This window comes from Marmota flaviventris, chromosome X, assembly GCF_047511675.1.
Source record: "Marmota flaviventris isolate mMarFla1 chromosome X, mMarFla1.hap1, whole genome shotgun sequence".
In the NCBI taxonomy this organism is placed as follows: Eukaryota; Metazoa; Chordata; class Mammalia; order Rodentia; family Sciuridae; genus Marmota; species Marmota flaviventris.
This window is the reverse complement of record NC_092518.1, coordinates 70,152,776-70,166,663: the sequence shown is the minus strand read 5'-3', so window position 1 is coordinate 70,166,663 and position 13,888 is coordinate 70,152,776. Positions and strand designations below refer to the sequence as shown.

General features: G+C 33.5%; 1 protein-coding gene across 3 annotated transcripts in view; it reads right to left on the bottom strand.

Annotated features, from left to right (window-relative positions):
* Window positions 1–13,888, bottom strand: part of Znf711 (zinc finger protein 711) — a 30,851-nt gene that overhangs the window by 12,648 nt on the left and 4,315 nt on the right. For all 3 annotated transcript variants that reach the window (XM_071606528.1, XM_071606526.1, XM_071606527.1), the window contains one exon: window positions 3,554–4,117. In XM_071606528.1, coding sequence (XP_071462629.1) covers window positions 3,554–4,117 — 564 coding nt within the window. The remainder of the gene's footprint in view (window positions 1–3,553; window positions 4,118–13,888) is intronic.

Below are 13,888 nucleotides of genomic sequence, written 5' to 3'. Positions count from 1 at the left end.
TCAAAGTTAAAAAAAAAAGGTTGGGGTTTAGCTTGTGATAGAGAACCCCTGGATTCAATTTCTAGCATGGAAAAAAAAAACTTAAAATATCTAAAATTCAAGGTTAACATTTTTATTTATTGTAAGGCACGATTCAAGTCCTACAATGTTATTTCTCAAATCACCAATAAGGGGGTATTGTATTTACACCACAGAAATCTACTCTACTAGCATTAAATATAAAACAAAATAGTCAAGCACATTGTTTGCCAACACTGCACAGTTTGGTAATATTAAATGTTTGTCTATAACCTATCGGCACAATTTGATTAAATTGTATTTTAGCAAACTGTGTAATATAACACTGTTTTTAAAACTAAGTAAGCTTTTTATTTTACCACTTTTAAGCTGCTTCTACAAAAATTATATGGAGCATATGATTGTATCTGTATATGATACAAATATACAGCATACTGATATACTACAGGGGTGGGGTTAAGCAATGTGCAAAGGATCTATATTTCACAATAGAGAAAAAGCAAAAATAGTCACATTTAAATTTCCAACGTGTGCCACTCTCAAGTAGATATCCAACAGAACTGAAAACATACTCACACAAATCTCATATGCAAATGTTTATAGCAGTATTACTCATAATAGCCAAAAATGGAAATAACCAAAATGTCCATCAACTGATGAATGGATAACCAAATATGGCATATCCATACAATGGAATATTACTTGGTAATAAAAAATAATGAAGTCCCATACATACTATGACATGAATGCCTTGAAAACATTATGCAGAGTGAAAAAAAGCCAGATATAAAAGGCCACACATTGTGAGATCCCACACATGAAATACGTTGAATAGAAAAACCTAAAAATTGAATTTATAATTGCCTGTGGGTGAATGGCATGGCAAGTAACTTCTAAAGGGTATAGAATTTCAGTTGTGGGTAATGAAAACATTGGGAAATTGATTGGGCAATGGCTATACAACTCTGAATATACTAAAAATTAATTTACAAACATTAAATGAGTGAATGGCATGGTGTGTGAATTAAGTATCTTAATAAAGTGGTTTTACTTTTTAATATTACTTTTTTCTTTTCTTTACTTTTAAAATCACTTTTTTCTTTTATCCCTGAAATTGTTGAAGTTTGAGATCAAACTTTTTGTTTTATATAAAATTATATTCACTGCTAAGTAAAAAGCCATTTAAATGCATTAAAGTGGCTCCCTGTTCCAGTGAAGTTTTTCATGAAGAAAATATTCACCCATAAATGTCTTATTAGAAAGATATGGTTATTCTCTTAATTTCAAAGTTACTTAGCACAAGTGGGAGATCCTAACCATCTGCTAAGATAAAGAATTTATGAAGTTTGGATTGAGCATAGATTAAACTCAGATGTACCTAAGATATTAAGAGAAGATAAATTTCCTACTGCTAAAATGCAGCTATTGATTAAGTTTCCTTACAGGAATACTTAGGGATTCCGGAACAAGACAAAGATCTAACTTAAGTCCTCAGCTCTAAGATATTTTGAAAATCTATATTTCAGAGAAAATGACTTCTTGATTAAGGTACTTGAAGGTAATTTTTTTTAACACAATGCCTTTTTTTTTAATGTGGTGCTGAGAATTGAACAAGGGTCTTGCCCTTGCTAGATGAGCACTCTACTGCTGAGTCACAATCCCAGCCCCACTTGAAGGTAATTTAATCTCTGATTTTTGAAAGATAACAACAGCCAACAGAAACTGAGTGGTAGTGAAAAGTAATCAAAAATTAAGGAACAGATTAAGAGAAAAGAAAATGGTGAAATAGAGGAAGAATTATAAAAAAATCAAGGATAAGAATGGAGGGATAATGAGTGATGTAGGAAAATATTTATTTTATGTGTATTTGTAGATACATTTTCTACAACATAAAGGAATTTAGTTTTAAATGAATATTTTAAATATTTTTTTTCTTTTCTACCGATTAAGAATTAATCCTCAGGGCTGGGGATGTAGCTCAAGGGGTAGCACACTCACCTGGCATGCATGGGGCGCTGGGTTCGATCCTCAGCACCACATAAAAATAAAATAAAGATGTTGTGTCCACCAAAAACTAAAAAATAAATATTAAAAAGTCTCTCTCTTTAAAAAAATTAATCTTCAGCCTAAACTCCCTCTAAAATTATCCTGCAGTTGTTTCAGTAGCATTAGAGCTATATAATGTTCTCGTTAATTTTCAGTCTAATTATATTAGACTAGAAGCAAAGAAGTCCTTGCATTTGACATATGTGGTAATTGTCAAGATAAATATTTGAATCTAACATATTTCAGAAATATTTAAAAAAACTTTTGCAGAATCAAATCAGAAGATAATGCAAGGTATGACTATTTACAATACAGGATATCTAAATTTTATGTCACTTTAAGACCAATTTAATGAATAAGAAACTACCAACTTTTGCCATATTCTTTTATAAATGATAACCATAGTTATTATAATGTTAAGATGTAAATATGAGTTGCTATAGTAAACTACATCTGTTTAAGAATATATAATAACATTTGCACAATTTTTAATGATGTAAATCAGTCCCTTAAAAACAATGTAAATATTCACCATCAAAAGTGCTTACAGAGGAATGTTAACATTCTAGACTTTAAAATCATATTTATTACAAATTAAACAAATCTAGTTTGTTTTGAAATCACTGACACACATATAACATGCAATTACTATATTCATACATACATGCACTGTATATGGTAATTCTCTTCCCAGTTAATCTTTCTGGCATTTTTAAATAGAACAAAAACCTTCCTCAGAAAAGTAAAAAGTCTTTATCTAATCTTTACTACTTGTAGCATAATTTCTTCAAATTTTATAAAAATCCACTGTTTTTTCAAGCTTCAAAGATAACATCATGAGATTTTTATTATCACTATTTTTTTTCTGGCAAACCTATCACTTCAAATGAGAACAAAATATTTCTATCCTCTTTCCTCACATGGAAAGTTTTAAGGATCTCAGAAAGAAGTCTGAATAAATGTGCTAAATAGTTTTGCATAAATCATACACACACATACTTAGTCAAATGGAATACACACAAAGAGAACTATAGAACACAATCTGAGTGATTTAATTTTCAAGTATTTAAAAATATATACAACAGTTCTTAAAATAATATGCATAAATTCCTATGCAAAATCGCATTGACAAGTCCACTGCTTGCTGTGTTACAAAGAAAGCAATAGTGGGGAAAAAAAGTTACTTCCAATTTTGAAATATATATTTTTACCATTAAAAATTTGTATCAGTATCCTTATGTACCTTCCCAAGCTGTTCCTATTCTGATATTAAAACATGCACTATAGCACTTTATTTTGGATATAAAATTCCACTGAGTAAACTGAAAACATTAAAAAAACTCAAAAAAATCTGAACACACCTTTGAAAAAAATTAAATTTTCAAAAGTTTCCCCCATGAATTTTATTGAACATATCCTCCTTCCCAGAAAATCTTTCCAAGTTATATAAATCAATCTCCTGAGTAATGAAAGACTTTGTTTCACTTACAAGATATCATTAAGTAGTCTTCAGAAGTGCTTTTGACATCATCGTCATCATCTTCATCTTCATCATCATCATCATCTTCAGTTTTTATAGTAACTGTAGAACCAGGAACACCACCAGCTGCTTGAATCACAGTTTCTGTATCTGAATTTGTTACAAGAACCTCCTCTGATACCATTGTGGGAGAGTCAACTCCTGAAACACAATCTTGGACCACATGTTCTAAGTGTCCATCAGGACCAGTAACAAGGTCAGCCACAAAAACTTGCTCAGGTACCCTAACGGTTTCTGTAATTAATTCAGAAGTCAAGATATGATCCCCTTCATCTTCCTCTAAATCTTCTTCAATGGCAACATCAGCTTCAAGTACAGCTTCAGGAACAATCACACCTTCTGTTACTACATCAGTCTCTGTGATGATATCAGGCCCATGGACAACTTCAGCAGCAAGGCCATGATCAAGAGTTATCCCATCATCTGTGACAACATCAGAAACTAATACAGCTTCAGGAACTGAAACAACAATATGGTCTCCATCGATATGTGCAGTACCAGCCATTCCAGCCACTATAATACAAACAATTATCCAAAAAAAGGTAAAGTTATTTTATTAATTAAAAGTACTGTATTTAATATATCAAATGCTATAAAATATTACTTATTAATATCCTTGCTAAATATATCATTTTTAAAAAATCACTGACAATTTAATTATAATAAAAATATCACTAACTAGGAATTGGAGTAGAAGTAGGTAAAAAAAAGTTAGTAAAATCTAAATAAATATCTAAAAAATAAAATACCTTATTTTTAACTAAAACATAAAAGTCATAATGGCACACCATTATATTCCAATGAAACAGATAAAAAAAAAGTGATAAAACTAAAGGCTGGTGAAGATGTAGAGAAACTCAATGTCTCATATGTTATTGGTAGAAATGTAAAATGGTAACAGCAACTCTGGAAAATAGTTGGATAGTTTCATACAAAAGTAAACATGCACTTACCATACACACCAACAACTGCATTCTAGGGCATTTTTCCCCAGAAAACTTTAAAAAACATAGGCTTGTTCAATAATTGTACATAAAAATTAACAACTTATAGTAGCTATTACTGATAGTAACAAAAAACTGGAAATAACCCAATCATCATTTATCAGGTAAACGACTGATTAAACCAATCTGGCATACCCTTTCTGCATAATGCTACTCAACAATAAAATGGTGCAAACTATAATACATTCTACAACCTGAATGATTTTCCAGAAAATCATTCTGAGTAAAAAAAGCCATCATGGGCTAGGGTTGTGGCTCAGCAGTACAGTGCTTGCCTAGCACATGTGAGGCACTGGGCTCCATTCTCAGCACCACATAAAAATAAATAATGTTATTATGTTCATTTACAACTAAATTTAAAAAAAAATCATTGAAATTGCCATATATAAGGTATAAATGAAATAACTGGAATAATTGGTATAACTGTCTCAAGTTAATAAAACTTTAGGGATGAAGAACAGATTAATAGTTGCCAAATGTGGTATATGTGTGTGAACAGAACAAGAATAGCATATATATGGTGATGGAACAGTTCTGCATATTCACCATGGTGGTGTTTACAATATCCTATATATGAACTAAAACTGCATAGATACCACACACACACATTCATGTAAAAATGGTGAAAAATGAATGAAGTCTGAAGTAATGTACCAATGTTAATTTTCTACTTGTGATATACTACTATGGTTATATAAGATGCCAACATTAGAGAAAGATGAGTAAACGGAACATAAAAATAATATGTACTAATTTTCCCTAATTCCTGAGAGTGTATATTTGTTTTCTGAAAATAAAAAGACATGAACAAAAATGTTACTATGTTCAAAAAAGTTAACAAATACATTACGAAATATGTATTATAAACATGACAGTCCCTGAACTATGTCTGAAGTGGGAGGCATTATTCAACACCTGATTTAGGGGATCAAAAACTAAGCATTTTAGACTAAGTTTTGGTTTGATACTAGTAAATCTACAACAGGATCAAAACATAAATATTCTTCATGAGCAGCAGGGTAAATACCAACTCCACTTGCCTTGTAAATATTGTATAAATGTAAACTCTCTCCATGAGGAATCATTACATTCTGCCCCTTAGAGGTAGTACAGTAAACAAGATTGTTTGTTGATCTGGTTATAATGCAATTATGTATATATGATTATAATGAAATTTTGTACTGAAATATTTTTTTCTACCTAATGATCACTTTGTATAAACTATGAGAGAATGCTATTTGCTGTACAATGTTCACTCTTTTTAATCAATCCACTATGGAATTTAGTTAACAAGAATGGAGAACAGTTGACACCATGGATAACTCAGCCCATCAAATAATAAAGTAAAAGAATGTTGAGTTCTTGGGAGCATCTTTTTATTCTCTTGAATACATGTCAGTACTCTCAAACTCTCACCTAAACCACCAAATTACCTCAAAAGAACACACCATGATCCTGCAAGTCTGGTAGACAAAGGGAGTTTATATAAAACAAATAATTTTATTCACTTATTATTCCACTACATGTTTCAGATACAGGGAGGGAGAGAAGTTTCAAATTTAGCATTCAGTCTGGAAATGGCTTTTTGCAAGAAAAAAAATAATATTAAATACACAAAATTCACAGTACTGTAAATCTTACATAGATAATAAAATTACTATTTCATAAAAATCATTTTACAAACCAAAGATTTAAAATGTAGGAAATGTCACTTATTTTAGAGCGTTGCTTGTTGAGAGCCACAGCCGAAGGGGCCCCAGCAAACTTCCAGCTGCCAGCAATCCAGCTGCCGGCTGATGATTGGCTCACAGCGGCCCCAGCAACATCTAGCTGATTGGCTCCTCGGCCCCAGCAACATCTAGCTGATTGGCTCCTCTGCGGTGATGCTCATTGGACTGTTTCCCTGCCCTTTCAGACCACGGAGCTGCTCATTGGGGGACTTTTTGGCTCTGCCCATGTGACCCAGCCAATCGGCCTCAAGAGCAGGAGGATTGTGGGAGGTGGAAGGAAGCTAGTGGGGGGAGAGACAGGCTTGTGGAAAGCCGGTGGTGGCAGTTGAGGCTCTGAGGGGTTTTTCCCGAGAGGCTGGTTTGTTTGGCGTGTTTGGTTCTAAAAATAAAGTTAGTTTCTTTTGACAAGTGGCTTCTGATTGTGCCCAGCCAGACTGCGGCATTTGGTGGCCCGTACGGGGCTAATGCTAATACTTTACAAAAGCGTTTTAAAATAACTAAGGAACAAGCTAGACAAATAATAAAACAATGTCAAAATTGTGTGACCTTTTTACCACAAGTTAATCTTGGAGTCAATCCTAGAGGATTGATACCTAACCATATTTGGCAGATGGACGTCACACACTTGCCAGAATTTGGAAAATTAAAATATTTGCATGTTACAGTTGATACTTCTTCTGGATTTTTGATGGGCTCCCTTCATGCCGGAGAAAAAACTAAAGATGTTATAGCTCATTGCTTACAAAATTTTGCCACTGTGGGTGTTCCAAAACAGTTAAAAACAGATAATGCCCCTGGTTATACTTCTACCTCTTTTAAACAATTTTGCTCAACATTTGGCATTACTCATAACAGGAATCCCATACAATCCACAGGGACAAGGCATAGTTGAAAGAGCTCATCAAACTATTAAAATGTACTTATTAAAGCAAAAAGAAGGAATTGGGAAGGGGTATATATTCCCCAAAGATAAACTTAAAATAACCCTTTTTACTCTAAACTTTTTAAATTTGGATTCATCAGGACTTAGTGCTGCGGAAAGGCATATGTGTCCAAAAAATGTACATAAGCCCAAGGTACTTTGGAAGGATATTCTAACAGGACAATGGAAAGGTCCTGACCCAGTAATTGTCTGGAGTCGGGGGTCTGTTTGTGTGTTTCCACAGGGAGAACAGCAGCCGATTTGGATTCCAGAGAGATTAACCAAGGTCCTGACCCAGTGATTGTCTGGAGTCGGGGGTCTGTTTATGTGTTTCCACAGGGAGAACAGCAGCCGATTTGGATTCCAGAAAGATTAACTAAAGCGATTTCTACAGACCAAAAAGAAGATGATTTGGCTCAAATCCATAACAACTGATATCCAAAACTCCAGTTTGGCTATTCTTACATCTGCAACAGAACCAGGATGCTTTTTTCAATATCTATTTTATTATTGCCCTTTGCCATATCATGAAGTTCTATTTTGTTTTTTGAGCTCATACAGACCTAGGTTAATGTTTTGCTGATCAGTCCTATTTTTTGACTATAGAGTTTTTAAACATTGCAATGGAGATTTCACCTGTAAAAAGTTATAAGGCCTTTACTATAATGTTATGTGTTGTATGTATTATATTATGTGTGCACACTTGTGTTTTGTGTTATATGTACGTATGTCCATATATCATATATGATGAGCGCTCATGATAATATGGATCCAAATATTTTTTTTTCACGTGATTTATATGGTTTAATTTAAATTGGGTAAACAACTGTTGAGGATTGTTTTAATATGTAAACAAAAAAGAAGGTTAACAGATCTGTTTGTTTACTTTCACCTTTCCTTTTCATTATATTTAATAATTCTCTTAAAGATAATGTAAATTGTTAAGAAAATTGTTTTCTTTTAGTGCCTTCTGTAATGTTACATAATTTTTTCTTTAGCCATTATTGCCAGAATTCCTATCTTCATCCCAGTGCCGGTGAAGACAATGTAAATTGTTAAGAAAATTGTTTTCTTTTAGTGCCTTCTGTAATGTTACATAATTTTTTCTTTAGCCATTATTGCCAGAATTCCTATCTTCATCCCAGTGATGGTGAAGTCAAAGATAAAACCAATCTACAGCTTCTACAATAGCCATCACTGAACTGCTTGCAGAACTTGCCTGGACACATTGTGAGCTCACCTGTATGCATTTTGAACTATCTGTTGGTGCAGCGACTTGTGGTAGTGTTGGGGTATTTTTGCTGATGATGTCACCGGTGGTACAATTTTTCAAAGGAGCCCTCAATTGGCTTAATGTCATGGCATTTTGCATCCTCCTCTACTAGTGATGGTCTAAAATTTGGGGGCCAACAGAGGTGAGGCAAAGAACCTCACCCCCCCACTGGTGCAAAGGCCTATCCACAAGTATAGCTGTATGCTGGACCGGTAGTCAGTGACGGGTATGATCCAATTGCAGTGGTACCAACCTAAGACAGGAGGCTGACGCCTAGAGGTCAGTTCATCCGATGACGGGTAAGGACCATATGTTGAATTGGACTGCCTAACAGGCACGGTCCCTAAGCCACATGCTTGTTGTTTAAACAGAGAGGGGGAGATGTTGAGAGCCACAGCCGAAGGGGCCCCAGCAAACTTCCAGCTGCCAGCAATCCAGCTGCCGGCTGATGATTGGCTCACAGCGGCCCCAGCAACATCTAGCTGATTGGCTCCTCGGCCCCAGCAACATCTAGCTGATTGGCTCCTCTGCGGTGATGCTCATTGGACTGTTTCCCTGCCCTTTCAGACCACGGAGCTGCTCATTGGGGGACTTTTTGGCTCTGCCCATGTGACCCAGCCAATCGGCCTCAAGAGCAGGAGGATTGTGGGAGGTGGAAGGAAGCTAGTGGGGGGAGAGACAGGCTTGTGGAAAGCCGGTGGTGGCAGTTGAGGCTCTGAGGGGTTTTTCCCGAGAGGCTGGTTTGTTTGGCGTGTTTGGTTCTAAAAATAAAGTTAGTTTCTTTTGACAAGTGGCTTCTGATTGTGCCCAGCCAGACTGCGGCAGTTGCTAGAGGTTAGTTTTCCTGAGAGTACATACAAAGAAGCACAGAATAATGCTCAAGCTGACCTGGGTTCTGATTAACTTCACTGGGTAGATTCTAAGGAGATATAATAAATGCCTTTTATTTAATCTTGTTGTTGTTATTTTGGATTGAACCCAAGGACACTTTACCACTTAGCTACATACCCAGCCCTTTTTATTTTTTGAGACATGGTACTGCTAAGTTGCTCAGGCTGGCTTTGAACTTGTGATTCTCCTGCCTCAGCCTTCGGAGTGGCTGGGATTAAGTTCATCAAGCTTCTAGTGGGAACTTACAGGTAAAAATAAATCAGATCTTAAACAAACTAAATCTAAATATGCTTTTTTACCTGAACCAAATGATCTGAAGGATCTTAGACCAAGAATTGATAAGTCCATCACAGGATTCTAGCATATTACTCAGATAAAGATGTCTCCTATTAAATTTTGCTCTTCCCTCTTTTCAGTTATCTGTTAGATTTCACTGTATACCTAAATAAAGTCATTTATTAAGCTATACACTAGATATATTCATTACTGACAATGAGCAAAGCAACCAGATAATATTTTATATATTTTTTCATTTAATTCTCAGAGCAAGAGAATAATGTGGGTATTATTATCCTCATATTGAATATGGAGAATCTACAGTTTAGAGAGGTTAAGTATGCTTGCCCAAGGTTCAGTGTAGTAACTGAACTTATTGTGTAACTCCAGACTAGTTATTTTTTTTTATTTAACTAGGAAGATAAAGCTTATTTACTTAATGTAGAAACCGTTTTAAAAGAAATTTATAGGATTAACCAAGTTGGGCACTACTGAAGAATAGTTTGAGGGAAAAAGTAAAAAAGACCTATCACCTAAAAACTAATTTAAATTTTAAAACCCTTAGTAACAGCACTAACTGACATGAAGAATTTACCTTACTAATAAGGAAAATATAAATGATAAGAAAAAACAAGTGTGAAATGAATGCCATAACCAAGCAAGATCTGACTTACAGTATTTTCCATTTTACTCAAGTTACTTAATTTAAATGTGAATATCTGGGGCTGGGGTTGTGGCTCAGTGGTAGAGCGCTTGCCTAGCATATGTGAGGCCCTGGGTTTGATCCTCAGCACCATATATGAATAAACAAAGTTAAAAATCCATTGGCAACTAAAAAAAATATTAAAAAAAATAAATAAATGTGAATATTTGGAGTTTTACCAGCATGATGGAATAAAATTTGGTATTTGTTGGATCTGCTTTATACTACTGTCTAAGGCTATTTTTCTCTTTAACTTCCAAAGCAATATAGACATTTTGCAATATCAAAATGTTAAAACAGGGGATGGGTTGTAGCTCAGTGGTAGAGCACTTGCCTAGCACATGTGAGGCCCTGGGTTAGATCCTCAGCACCACATAAAAATAAATCAAAAAATAAAGGTATTGACAACTACAACTAAAAAGTAAATATTTTTTTAAAATCTTAAAACAATTATTAAACTGACATACCATAAAAATATATCCCAATGTCTAAAATTTTAAACCTCAACTACCTTTTAAAAAATTGGTCTAACAATTCTAGATTAACGGTTCAGATTTTCTCTATAGTAGTCATTCCATACTCCCAACCAAGAACGTTATAGAATTTAGAGTTCTTGACATGTAGTATATTTATTTGGCTAGTTCTACCTATATATGCCAAATTTAATGTTTCACAAATATCACTAAATTCATTGGGTTGCAAATATCAAAGTTTTGATTCTATCAGAAATTCAAAGTGAATATGTCTAATTCCAAACACAATGTTAGAATTTAGAAAATTTAACAGATTGGTAAACTAAAGCACAGGGGGCTGCTTTAGAAAAAAAATATATAAATTAATAGAATCAAAATTTCCAAAATTCTTCCTAACAAAATTCTCTCTATGAGTATACCCGTTTGACACCTTTCCATTTCATAAAATAACATACACCTATGTATGAAATTGTGGTCACAACTGTATATCAAAAACAGAAGAGTTCTTGCCTTCTAAGAGCTTAGAATCTATTTTCCAAGCAAATATGTATGCTTTCATTTTAGATCAATATCATCCCTAACCATATATTAGTGGGCTCTACCAATATTAGTTATTATTGATTTAATTAGGAATTAAGAAAAAATATAAAACAATTATATATTATATTATTTATTATATAATTATTATAACAAAATGTAAAAATAATTTAGTTGGCATTGATTTTTATATCTAAATTTAATGAATATAAAAATGGAATTATAAAAGAACACATTCTTTCATAAAATCAATAACCAAAAATACAATTACAGAGTGAAATCACAGAGTATAACAGTAGTAGAAAGTAGTAGCTTCATACTTTTTTCTGCAATAAATAAGCTTAATTTCTCTTTTAAATTCATTTTAGAAGGGGCTTCAAATTATACTTTGAAAATTCCAATTAAAAACTTTAGTTCTCAAAATTTTCCATTTTATTACTCTTAAAGTAACAAGGGGTCGTAAAAGAAAACTTTCTTTTCTAGGCCATAACATTTATGTGACTATGATTGTGTGTAAATATATGTATGTATGTGTATTTACCCCAGTTCAAATGAAAGGGATACAAAGATGTGTTCACTCTGTGGTTTCAAGTATGCCTTGGCACACTGCCACATGCCTCCAAGGGCACACATCTAAGATGCAAAGCTTTAGGTCTAACAAAACATTGTTCTAACGCACTAAAAGTGTTTCAACAACATAAATTTCTGTCAACAGATGAATGGATATACAAAATGTTGTTTTCCTATACTATGAAATACAATTTGAGAATACAAATGAATGAAGTACTAAAACATGCTACAACATGAATGACACTTGAAGTTATTTTAAGTAAAAGAAAGCCAGACAAAAAGGCCCTATGTTGTATGATTTCATTTATATGAAATATTCAGAATAGGAAAATTCATAGATTAGTGAATGCCTAGTAGTGGTGAAGAGAGAGAAGATGGGGAATAACTGCTGGTGAGTATGAGGGGTTTTAATTTGTTTTTTAGGTAACACAATATTCTAAAATTACTCCAAGGTAATGGTTGCACAATTCTCTGAATATACTAAAAACCACTGAACTGCAAATCTTAAGAGAGGTGAGTAGTATGGTATATGAATCATATCTCAATAAAAATAAAGAAGGAAAAACATGTATAAAATATTAAATAGCATGTTTTATTTCCCTAGCAACTAAAGTAAAATAAAGTATTAATGAAATAATGGATTAATTATACTTCAAGGCACTGAGGATGAACAATGGAAAAGAAAATTAAGAGGAACACCAAGTAAGTATTCACCAGCATCAATCAGATGATTTTCATTCTTTGGAAGGAAACACATTCTACTTGCTAAAAGGAACATCTTCAAGAGTGAAGGGGGTCATGGCAATTTCACAACTGTTACAGATGAGGTTATGTTTTGTATTAAACAGGAAAAATACTATATTAACTTCCATTTTTAAAATATCAATTTTAAATAGTAAAAAAGTAGAGTTGACATTTCAACCAAAAGTTGCTTATATTGAAATTAAAGTATTCCAGTGTGCTGAAAACTATCACCTTTTGAGCCAAGAATTCATAAGGCCACATATAATCTCTTATTTTTTAGCCATGTTGTATTTCTTGTAGAATTTATTTTGTACATGTTTCCATGCCAAATAATTTCTAACTCAACACAATTCATTTATCTTTTAGGAGAATAAGTTCATGACTCCTTTCTATATCATCAATTAACTACACAGGCATTCCAATCCTTACCATATTCAAACTTAATGTATCCAAGTTTACTCAGGCTTACAGAAGTGTCAAAGAATCATAGAACTAGAGAGTATCTTAATGTTCTTTAGTCTAACCCACTCTTAAAAGTGAATTCAGTTATTTAGCCAAGTTCACACACCTAATAAACAGAACCTCCATGTCTAGAATCCACTCATTACTCTGGGCTTTTCAATATGGAACCAAATGACATATTCAATGACATTTTCCAAAAATACTAGTATCATTTTCTTAATTAAGCCAAGTATCATGGGTTCCAGTTCTCTATCAGTAATTTCAGTTTTAAAAACTCTATCACATGTTTTCTGTTTACCTATTATCCTGATTTACCATTTGTCTTTTCTGCTTTTACTCAGATCTTGAGTTTTTATGATTACTTTCCTGCTTTTTTATTTCAGATATTTCTATCTTCTCTGTAATTCAGACCAACCCTGCCTGAATTCAATTTTTTTTGTTGACTATCAATAGAGTTTTAGCATCTCTATCAAAATGACTACTTTTTAGGGGTTACTAAAACACTTAACCACAAAAGTAGGGAGTTTTTTTCTTTAAAAAGAAAAATGTGGGGCTGGGGATGTGGCTCAAGCGGTAGCACGCTCGCCTGGCATGCGTGCGGCCCAGGTTCCATCCTCAGCACCACATACAAACAAAGATGTTGTGTCCACCGAAAACTAAAAAATAAATATTAAAATTTTATCTCTCTCTCTCTCATCT